The sequence below is a fragment of the Mercenaria mercenaria genome, chromosome 14, assembly GCF_021730395.1.
Source record: "Mercenaria mercenaria strain notata chromosome 14, MADL_Memer_1, whole genome shotgun sequence".
Lineage (NCBI taxonomy): Eukaryota > Metazoa > Mollusca > Bivalvia > Venerida > Veneridae > Mercenaria > Mercenaria mercenaria.
Window position 1 is genome coordinate 76364495 of NC_069374.1, and position 12222 is coordinate 76376716.

A 12222-nucleotide genomic window follows, 5' to 3' on the forward strand; every position below is an offset into this window, starting at 1 on the left:
ACATAAATAACAAATATAAAAAAGAAACAATATAACTTTGATAATAGCATTTAGGCAAACATTTACCACTTACATTTTATCATCTTTAGAGTACCGAGTTCGTCAACATTAAATTTGAATTAATGTTGATAATGCATAGTTAGATCAATGTAACTTAATCATTTAAAACACCTATCTTTCTTTCGTTCAAACATTAAGAAAGTTTTTAACACGTAAGATAATTAATTCATCACGTTTGCATGCACAGAATACAAACAAAAATAATCGCTAATTATTTCCTTACTTCTGCATCAAATGATCATTGTGATTATACGAGTATAACATGTCAAAATAAATGAGTGCAATTAATAAATAAACAAAAGAACATGTTTATTTCATGTATAGCTGTCACATTGGCAGAGCACCTCTGTACTTAACAGAATTTCTTACAGAGTATATTCCTAGTAGACAAGGTTTGAGATCTTCTGAAAATTCTGAATGTCGATATGTTGTTCCATACACAAAGTGCAAAACATTCAATGATAGAAGTTTCTGCACTATTGGTCCAAAACTTTGGAATGAACTGCCGTTAGAACTACGCAAAAGTAAATCACTTGACACATTCAAAAACAAGTCTTAAGAAACTGTATTTCAGAGATTTCGTGGCATTGTTTTAAACTTCTGATAACTGTTTATCATGCGGAAACAGCAGGTGATAGTTTATGTTAAAGTTTTTACATTTTAACATTTATATCTCCAAAGTTTGTTTAATAAATGCACTTGTTGGTAAGGCTCTATGGGTAGGGTTGTGTAGTATTTCTTTCTTAAATCGTATATGATGGAATCATTAACCGAGCGGATGGGGGGGGGGGGGGGGGGGTGATATGCAGTTCGTCTGGGCGAACCAGATCCTTTAAGCACTGGTATTGGCAATAGGGCTAAAATGGGGGTTGGGGTGGGGGTGCAGTCATGACTCTTTATTACAATAAGGCTGTTAATATTATTATTGTCATTATTAATATTGTTATAATAACTACTATTGTTATTATTATGTACAACGCCATTAAATATATCATTGTATAAAAATAGGTGTTTAATCAGTTTCAGTTTCAGTTTTTATCTGTTGGCTAAACCATACCTATGTTCGGAGCCAGGAGGAATAAAGATGTTACTGTAGAAACAACCCGCTGGAGTTACATCACTGTTAATAAAGAAAATTTATATTATGAGAAATTTGACAGAACAACCACAAAGACGGGAGTCAGTGGAAGACGCGCTCTGTGGATTAGCACACATTTTGAGGAGTAGATTTGTGGTAGAGAAATGTCAAACTTACAAAAGCATGTCGAGAGAGCTTCAAACGAGGTTTCCACGGAAAAACTGTTTATCGCTAACTAGAGGCGGTTAACTTATTTTTTTTCTGTGAAGGGAAGAATAAACTGAACACCTTATCTTACAAGGATTTAACCACCTGAAGAATTTAATCTTAGCCAGATGACTTTCTAGCTTATATTGATTTGTTCACTGATTATATATTACGTGAAAATCGAGCTGCTTCATTTGAACATGTAGCATAGACCTCATCTATAACACATAAGATAATGCATATTATTTATTTTTACTATTTCTTTGTTAGCTGTATGGACTTACGTTCATGAAAAACAGGCAGTTTTCCAGCTTTAAATGAGTACGTCCACACGGATATTACAGACATCTTCTTCATGTAAGCTGGGCGACTTTCCCTAGATTGAATGCAAACATAACAACGAATACCTGGATATATAATTCTATGATGACAGAAATAACCACCTTGTTACAGAACCTTTTTTATGCTAACGGTTTATAAAACATATACGCACAGCTAACATAAGAAACAAATACATAAACACAAAAAATGCTTTTGTGGAAGTGATTAGGGGAGGTAACGGTAACAATGACTTAGAATTACTTAGAATTAGAAAGAGTATTGTACCTGTTGTTAAACACTATATAGTGTGGAAAAGAAACAACAAGTCGAAGTAATAGCAGACACTGTTCTTGAGAATGTATTGTGCAACACCTATCACGTCACTACCCTGGAATATATTAAGTGGACAAAAAACAACTATTCATTGAATGGACTCAGTAATCCTTAAAAGACCAGAAATGATACAAATAAGTACAGAATGACATTTTACGTGCTACACAACATGTTGGTAAAGTTATTCACACAAACGTTATCACCTCGAGTAGGAAAAAGCACCTGTATTGTTTTCCTGTTTAAACAGTACTGTTTTATGTATCTTGATTCTATTGCCTTAAAATATTGTTAGATTATCTCTATTATTTATCAAAATTCTAATTGCTTATTTCAGAATATGAGCAAACCATGTAGTGTTTAAACACTATTTATGCATGATGGGTTGTTGTACGCCGGGTGTAATAATTTGTACGAAATTATTTGTACGACGTATTATCGCCCGAGTGTATAAATAGTGTTAAAACACGGTTTTCTATAAATTATTTCGATTCTAATATCCCCTTAATCTAAAACAGTAGATAAAATATAGAAGAGCTATTTCTTGGTCGCAACAATCTTTGACGTCATAGCACGTTAACGTGACGTCATTAGAGCGTAAGAGTGTTTTTACAGAGACAAGCATGATAGAATTTTAAATACATTCTAGTTAGTTCTTGTTTTAAAGAAATAGCTCCGTTACACGGGTTCCCCTTTCACATTCAGTAACTTAACGTTCAATGCATAATGATTTCAATGATGTAGTTAATATATACAGTCAATGTTTAATAATCAATAAAGCAAAATAATTTCATTTATAGGAAAAATGTTTCCTGTGCAAACCATATGTACAAAAGAGATTAGTATGGTATATGGTATAGTAAACCAGCCGTAAGAAAATAATTAATATGTACAGCATAGATTAAGAGAGCAAATGAAATCATTGGTATAGTGTCACAAGTGTTTATCGTGGATTGACTATTAAATCTTTCTGGTTTTAAATCCTTTAAAGTATTGATTTCTCATGTAGCGAAGTTTGAGTAGATGTTGTATATTTCCAGGTAGGCAGCAACACATTGATAGCAAAACTTGAGTTGTTCCTGAAATAAGAGATGAAATAAAATAAATCAATATTAATAAAACTGTTTAACATATTATATCTCTAAACGGTCACAAGCGTTTATTTCTTTAATATGAATTTAATGTTAAACTACATTGTACAATTTTCAGTGCAACAGACATTTTATTGCTGTCAATTGATCTTCTCATTGTACATTGATTCTCAATCAGTGCTGGTTCCCACATCAACATAAAATTGAAGTTTTTGCATTAGCATGTAGTTAAAATGTTACAACAATTTATTTATGGAATCATCATTAAAAGAGCGTAAGCATTAAAGCCGAATCACACTTTGTTTGACATACTATTAAATTTTGTACTTTAAGTGACTAAATAATTTACCACAGATGTTATAGACTGTTTCCGATGTGTTCTGATTTTCCTCACAGTATTCACTACACTGACTTGTCGCTCTGCCTCCAGTTTCTCCAGCAGTTTGTACACGACACAAAATAGCCCAGACCTTTCGTAGCCGTTTCTTGAATAAACATATTTATATAATATAATATTACATCTGTCCTTCACTATACCTTAATGTAAAACAATAACAAAAACAGTGTCACAAACCTTTTTTGAAAATACAAGAAATTTATTATTTAAGTTTTATATTTACTGTCTTAGAAGTGAAAGGGATGGTCTTAGCAAATAAATTTACATATTACAGAAGACTGAAATACATCTTACAAGCAGTGGACTACTAAATGAGGCGTATCTTCAGTTTGTTGGCCTATGAATTTTTCTATTTCTTTTATGAAGTGGACAAATTCTTCCGCGCTGTCTGGGACATTCTCCGAATTTCCCCAGTTGTTGTACTGGAAGTGATAAACTGTTTTCTCCTCGCCCTGTGATTAAGATATGAACATTCAAGTATGTTGTAATAAGGTATGCATTGTCTGTTTTAAATTCATTTCTTATTTTGCAAATACAACGTCAATCTGTGGCTAGTGAAATAACAAGTGAAAATAAGGAAACACATTTTAATGAATGCGGTTAAGTAATATTGTGAGTTTTATTTAGCTACAAGTTAAAAATGAAAAGACGCAAAGACAATCGAACTAAAACAACGGTACAGTCACTTGAAGGCTTCCATGACATCATCCAGGGCGTTTATTTCTGATACGATTATTTTAAAACAAGACATTATTTGCGGGAAAATGATGTACAACTATAAATTGAAAGCGTTTACTTCAACAATTAATGTTTCTTTAAATCAGGGTTTAAAGGATATTTTGACCTACAGAATACATAATTTTTATATGTTTAACTGTGTTGTTCTTCCTGAATAAACTAACATGGTAATGCACATCTGAGATAAACATGTCTACATTGTTACTACCATATACCGAAATCGGAGCTACTTGACAGAAGATAACTTTAAAATGATTTTGTCATTTTTTTATTATAGTTGCAACTTCTGTTTGAACATGTTGAAATACATATCCAACTGCAAAAACTTTAAATGACGAGCAATCCACACTCAGGTTTAGTGTAACACTTATAGTATACAATGTTTGAAACTACGGCCCAGTTTTGATATAAAAGTAAAACGTAGTGTTTGTGTATTATATAGTGTCATCCTTATTGAAAGGGTTAGCAATGTTTGGTTTATGAAGCACCTACAGACAGTGATGCTAGACATCAGACAGGTAATTATTTAACTAGTTGAGGGCTCACCAAACAGTCTCTATTCAGTACCAAACAATGTTGCATTTGACAATATTGGAATCTTCGATCTCCCGATTTCGGCGCACGCGCAGTCAGAGCTCGCTTATACTAATGCTGTAGAGCAATAAACATTTGAGCAACGTTTGATCTTTAATCTTTTGATCGGCTTTGCTTTTAAATTATTTTTCTTTCAGTTTGACCTCTTACCTTCATCTCGTGTTGAATGGACAATTTCTTTAAGACATACTGTGATTTCGTCTCACACTTTGAGCTTGTAACAATAGAATGTCCAAATGTGTAAGTCTCATTATCAGCAGGAAGATATTTTCCAACGTCCTGAAAACAGTTTTATTTTATTCATTGTAATAAAAATTGCATACTTAAAGGATACTATATCTGTTTAATGCTCGGGCGGGCACTTGGGTATAAACACTGACATTCCACAAGCAAACTGAATAGCTTTCTCACATATAAAAGTCTACGTCTCAAGTGATGTTTCGAGCCTACATCGGTGAGTGGCAAGTGATTCGAAGCCGGCAACATTAACCATTCAGCCACGGAGGCCACTTTGACATTTGGACGCAGTAAGTTAAACAAAACTTGATTTTTCTGTAATGTCTTTATTTAGAGTTGTTAAATGTCAGATAAAATGGCGTCTGTGACACTGAACGCCGCAGGGATAGGAAACCATTCAGTTAGTGTATATATATATGAATATTTGCAATTGTTGCCGTTTTATAGTCAAACGGTATCTACATTTACTATCTGGTCTAGAAAAAATCTTAAATAACTCCGGCGTGTATCAAACTGAAACATATACTATCACAATAATATTCAAAATGTCTAATAGCAACATAAACAGAAACATAAGCTGTATCTATTACATTGCTTTTATAGCGTGGCTCCTCCAATGCAACAACACATGTACTGTTTTGTTGATAAACCATACTGAGAAAGTCTTCAGTAGTCCGTGGAAGTGGAGACTGAGCAGCAATAAACAGGTTCTTGATTTCGAAACTCTGTAATTTTAATAAACTTACTTTATTCATTATTTGTTATTATATATATATGAGATGTAAAAACAATAAATGTCACATTCGAAGAACTCAGTCACCTAGAAGCGCTGTATGCTTAGCTGTTTTAATGAATATATATACAATGTATAAGACAAACATTTTCTATTCAATTACGTTCAAAACCAAAACAATTGTATTTGACTACTAAATATCTTATAATTGGAAACAATATCTGATAACTAAACAAATTTAACGTAAGAAAGTCCTTTCAGCTAAGTCGACGGTCATGTTCGCTTATCGTTAGGGCACTAAACTTGTATAAAAACATACTGTTTGTCTTACATTTATGAAAACAGCGTTGATGTAGTCATGCTGTCCATCTTTCCTAGAAAGGTACAGACGTACTCGACTGCCGTCAACTTGAAATATAAATTAATTATTAATTATGTTAAAATTAAGACTGACACTTATCGCTTATATATTGTCTCGCAAATATAATTTGATTCAATTACATAAAACAAGAGTAGCTTGATATTTAACCTAATCAAGCATCAACTATTTCCATACCAAACGATTCGCTGATTTACTGTAAATGAATTATTATTTTCACATGACCAATTACATTACCAGGTATATCAGAATGCCGTCGGTTCTTATCCTTATACTTCTTTTTATTTTCTGCACGTGCTTCGGTGTCGTCTTTGCTCTCGGTGTCAACTTCCTGTCGTAATGTCTTCAAAACAGTAAAATACACATTTATTAATGACATGATAATATGACTGCTTTCTTTAAAGTGTCTGCTTCCGAGGGATCTACTTTTCAGATTTTATTTAGTTGATGTTTTGTTGATGTTTTGTTTTTCCGTACTTGGATTCAGTTTTGTTATATTTTCTGGTTCTTTGGGATCACGGAATCCATTCAACAAATGTGTAATAGAGTTCCGCTTTTCAGCTTAAGTCGGTGCTAGAGGGCGTGAGAGGTGTTGCACATTTCATTATCCCTCATGAACAGACTCAGTCACACCGAGTCTGTCATAATTCTTTTTGGTTGCATTTTTTGTTTGTTTCCAAAGGATATGAGAAATATATTCAAAGTATTCAAACCACAAGAATGGAAAAGATGTCCTACACATGAATCTACTACACAGAAATCTTCTGATCAATAAAACCGTAACTTTGTGTTAGAGTATTCGAAACTCTGAACAATTTGAATAAGAGTTGCAGTATGCAGTGTGTCCATTCCGGGTAATAGAATGTGTCTAATAGTTTGAGTTGTGATTGAATAAAATAATGATTGCATTGGATCAATGATTACAAGGCATTAACTACGATATATTGTCTCCCTTTAACTACCTGATAAATCTTTGTGAACATCCTGTCATCTGTCTCGTACATAATTCTTTGTATCTGCTCAGCTGTCAGTGCCTCGCAACCGAAAGAAAGTGAGTGTACCAGCGATTTGTGAAGAAATGTGTACTGCTCCTATAAATTTACAAATATAATCAACCGGAAGATATGTATTCGAGACGTAACTAAGCAACTCCCTAATTGTTGTATTGCATATCACGGGATTAGGTTAATTAACAACATACAAGTTACACATCTAAATATTTCATGCTAGAAATCATGCATGCATAAAAAAGCTGTTAATTTTCATACTAACCACAAAATGTATCGATGTACATTAAAAAACTTGTCAACCATACATAATTGCATAATTGTTTCCCTTCAACTACTGCCTCTATTTTAAGAAAAAATGTCGTTTGTTTAAACATTTCATCTAACAGAAATAGAAATGCCATTTTTATCAATTACATGTTCATTAGTAACAGCAGCATCATTTATATTGTATTTTATTGTATATGGCAGAAGAAGACAATTTTGTAGAGGTAATGTCTTCTCATAGAAGATATTCATAGGAAAGTAAATGATACGGAAAATGAATTAGATCTAGCTCCTTCTTAAATACTTGAAATTGGGTTGGTAGATATATAAAATAATCCTGAAAAGTCTTACACTATACCCATCAACGCATAACAAACACTTACATCGGTTTGTCTCATATATATACTTAAAGCGGGCGTTTTGGGCCACATTGAAAATTAGTGGTCTGGATCTATCTTTATACTTACAGCTGTCTGGACCATATTGACCCTTTGCTCCCTCATTCTGTTCACACAGTTGAATACATCAACAGATCCTTCACATTTGCCTTCCTCTGTAAGCTGGTCTAGAGCAATATAAGTTCCAGTTCTACCTACGCCAGCACTTTTGAAATCATGGAAAATAAAATTTAAAGGTTTTCATACGCGTAATAACTGCACGTACGTAATATTACAAAATGTACATAGAGTCGTATTATATCGATGACTTATTAAAGTTAGTATTACCTTTTTATTTTGTATTTGTACACTTAAAGTTTGATACGTTTTATCACAAAATATAACTAAAGCTAGTAATCAAACATTTCAAAACCAAAAACAATATAAGCATAGACTTATTTAGGACTTCCATTCCGTTTACTGTTTAAGTTTTATAATCTTTTCTTTCTTCATTGCATATTTACAATATCATTAAGTACATTTCAAAAACAGAACATACACTTAACACAAAAAAGTAAAAAGGGCAAGAAGGGCTTTCAACATAAATGAATGCTCTCCCCTAACGAAAAAAACATATCCAGTATCCAAGTTGATTGGTTGACAAATAATATAAATCAGCCTGAATTTTAGTTAAAGCACGCCCTGTGTTGCATTTTGCACAATTTGTGCAAAGTTTTTTTTTTACAGAGAAATATACGTTAAACGTTTCTAGAACACATTCTGTCTCGTCATATATCTAACAAAGACTATTTCTGAGAGATATTCTTATGTTGCTTGGCAAAGTTCTGTACAACACAGAGATGTGTATGAACGAATTGCAGCTGCAGAAAACATTCCGAAAGATATATAAGTCCATTTTATTTCTTACAAGATTTATACGTGTCCAAATATATGTCACATACATGTAGTACATAACAGACTTAAAAACAAAACAATGTTAAATAACCTTTTCTTCGTGAAAGCAAAGAATTCCGACTGACATGACCTATTCCAATGACCAGACAATTAAAATAAAGGTAATACCTGCAATGGACTATAACTGGTCCACCTAAGGTGACCGGGACTGCCTTCACTCTTTGTCGGAATTCTACAAGACTTGTAACCTCTAGCGGTACACCTTTATCAGGCCATGCCGTGTAATGTAGCTGCAGTAGGTTTCTCTCTTCTTTGCCCTTGCACAAAATATATCATGCTAAGTTAATTGATTTTAAACGATAAAGTGATATTCTTAAGTGACATGAAGGCGTGATCATGTTAAGCCATGATTCGTAATCAATAATTACGTGATGCTGATATACGTGTAAATTAAATGTGTTTTCCAAACCTTAAAACTAAAAATGTCACAACTTTGTTGTCTAGTAATTTAACACGAGGACAATGTGCACGAGTTAATATTGGGTTCCATAAATCATGTTTCAAAATACCTTTGAAACTGTGAAAGTTCTGACTGTGTATTCAGCATATTTTTCTATACTCAGACATTTCACTTTAACTTGTCCATACAACTCCTCCGCGTCCGTTTCTGGCCAGTACTTCTCACACTTCATGCCCTATTTATTGAGTAAAACGTAAAGTTATTTCTGTTGCTACAACACAAACTTAATGAAATTTCATTGTATGTAAAACTTACTCTTAGACTATTACTTATTTGGCTCTGTAAATTACCAATACAAAATAATGCATAATATAACAAATTTTTAAAGCAAATGAATATTGATACCTAAGAAGAGTTAAAATTAGGGCTTGTGGATGATACGTATTTTTATACATGCTTCAACAGTAGTCCGTAAATCTCTAAAATCACCTAATTAGGAATCTGTCTTAACAAAATCTATAAGAATAAAATCTGGAAAGTATATCCCTAGGAAGCACCGAGAACAAGGCAAACAGTGAAAATTGGGACTCGGTTTGATTGAGTCTGTTCATGAGCAGGAATGGGAAATGCAACACTGCCCATGCCCCCTAGCACCAGTTTAAGCAGTAAGTCATGTATGAATCGTACCGGCTGTTTACTGTATAAAAAGTTGTATTTTCCTAATCAAGCTAAGTCGTAATGTAACAATATTTTTAAATCATTTACCGTAGCTTCACTGAGATTAGTCAGCATCACAATGATATCAGATTTCTCATTCCAAACCATAAGCCAGAATGTCAAGAAAGTATCTGTAGTCTTTGCAGTAGGGCCTAAATATAAAAACAGTTCATTATATAGTAAAATAAAAAGGTGGAAAACCAAAGGCCGCCCAACACGACATAAACGAAAATGTTACAGACTCGGTTCATGGACGGTATTGGAAATGTAAGCCACCGTCAAAGCCCTCTAGCCTTGGATTGAGCAGAACTCAACATTTACACATGTTGTAAGTACCAGAAAGTATTTTAGAGACATCCACAGATTTATTCATACGGCGGAGCGCATTAAACCTTCAATGATGCACATGAAAAGCGACATATAGTCCCTAGATGCAATAAAGGTTGAACCCTAAACGAGAAAACAATAGGCAGAACTAAACAAACTGGAATAAAGAAAGGGGATCTGTTGTTATGGAGCCTGCATATCACAGAAACCACCAAAAGACAAAATTAAAAAACAGGTACCATGTCCAAGCGGTGATTTCTTTTAAAGCGAGAGTTTTGGAACCACCCAGGTCGAAATGTTCAGGTCGAAATGTTAAAGCTAAAATTTAACAGTACACTAATACAACATAAATCTGAAGAGATTGAAATATAACAGCTTTGACTGAAGGTACGGGGAGACGGTTTACAGCCGCCACACGGCATATTCAATAAAATATATTAGACGATCCCTAAGAAGCACTGGACACAACCGAGCAAAATGATAGCATGCTCGGTATCATACGGACTTAGTCTATTCATGAGAGGTAATGAAATGTGTCACACCTTTCATGTCCCCCTCAACACTGGTTCAGTGGATAAGTATGAGTACATGTTGAGCTTTGAATTATGTCAATAGACCTGAGGTGATAACTACACTAAACTTTTATTACAGAAGAAGTGCTTTAACATGTGTTTAAATATATCAGTAAATACATTCAGTATAAACGTGTGTGTGGAGGTGTGCTGGTAAAATGGCACTACAACTACACTACATAAACGCACACATGCACACACACACACGCGCACACACTCCAGATACTATATAAAGTATAAAGGGACTAAACGGAAATAAGAAATAGTGTCACAATCTGCATTGATTAGAACAGTACATTTACCTAGAGAGGCAATATAAGCCTTCCTTCTGTTGTAACCCTAGAAAGAAAAAAAGACATATCGGTAAATATGAAACATAATATTACATTCCCAATATTGTACCGAATAATTTCTTTGAAATATTTTAATGACTAACCTCTCAGTTTATAAAACCACGTACCTGCAACTTTAACGTAGAAGTAAGTTTTATTCATTATATAACGAGACCTTTGAATTAAAATGAATCTAAACCAGCAAGTTTGATAAACTATGTTCCAAAAACGAAGAACTTTTATTGCTACTTACCTTAAGTGCAGCTACAGGCTTATATACTTACATCGATGTAACAAGCGTTGATGAAGAATGCCGGTTGACCAGGTATAGTCACTCTGGAATGGTTATCTGGAATAAGTACGCGTTAAGTATTATTAGCAGCATTGTAATCTATGATATGATTTTGAGTAGCTTAAAAAACAATACACATCGAAATATTCTAAGGTAGCGCTAGACTAATTTAAATATCTTAAACTTCGACGAATATCTATGAAGTTCGACAATGTGAGAAATTAAACTATTGTAATGAAATTTCTATTGTTGCACATTTCTACATTAACACTCATACTGAAATTATATATATGTATTAGTAATTGATGAAAATGCATATTGTTTGGGCAGTACTGAGCGTTATGCACCTGTCGACAGTGTGTTTCTACAAGGATGCATTGGGTTGTAGAGAACTCTTGTACATTTCTGCATTTTAATTTGAACTCTAATACGCTTTTATTCTCAAATGTAGCTATAAAAATTAAATTACATTATTTCAATACTTTAATACTTACAGGGGTATATCCCGTTATACCTGTTCAATGCTATATTTTCGGGCTTTCTAGCAAAACTGCAATTCTCTGTTAAATCTAAACCGTTATTTAGTTTCTGAAATAATAAACAATTGATAACTTCTCGTGTGCAGTTAAATCGTAAAATTAACAGATCTGTATAAAGATTTCAAGATATGTTTTCCGCTCTAGCAGTTTTGTTTAAACTATATCATATTATCAAACTATCCAATTTACCGCTTTTTACATATTCAATATTTCATTCATACAGTGTAATGAATCCCCGTGATCTTTACAAAA

At 33.3% G+C, this 12222-nt stretch overlaps 1 protein-coding gene across 1 annotated transcript; it reads right to left on the reverse strand.

Annotated features, from left to right (window-relative positions):
• Positions 1–1750: 1750 nt before the first annotated feature.
• Positions 1751–12193, reverse strand: LOC128548607 (receptor-type tyrosine-protein phosphatase alpha-like). The gene is made up of 15 exons (XM_053523963.1): positions 11926–12193; positions 11424–11488; positions 11110–11146; positions 9957–10060; positions 9301–9426; positions 8900–9048; positions 7907–8042; positions 7128–7256; positions 6403–6508; positions 6118–6194; positions 5644–5778; positions 4967–5095; positions 3779–3936; positions 3437–3572; positions 1751–3075 (listed from the first exon to the last, which is right to left on the reverse strand). The coding sequence occupies exons 4-15, from the start codon at positions 10014–10016 to the stop codon at positions 2998–3000; spliced, it is 1419 nt and encodes a 472-aa protein (XP_053379938.1). The 5' UTR covers positions 10017–10060; positions 11110–11146; positions 11424–11488; positions 11926–12193; the 3' UTR covers positions 1751–2997.
• Between the last annotated feature and the right edge of the window lie 29 nt (positions 12194–12222).

What these genes read in the sequence shown, in the direction of transcription:
- LOC128548607 (XM_053523963.1), bottom strand. Translation starts at nt 10,016, where the DNA reads ATGGTTTGGAATGAGAAATCTGATATCATTGTGATGCTGACTAATCTC. An exon ending in GAACTTTCACAGTTTCAAAG is followed by an intron (nt 9,049 to 9,300) that starts GTATTTTGAAAC and finishes ATTTTGTGCAAG; the next exon opens with GGCAAAGAAGAGAGAAACCT. An exon ending in ACGGCATTCTGATATACCTG is followed by an intron (nt 6,195 to 6,402) that starts GTAATGTAATTG and finishes TTATATTTCAAG; the next exon opens with TTGACGGCAGTCGAGTACGT.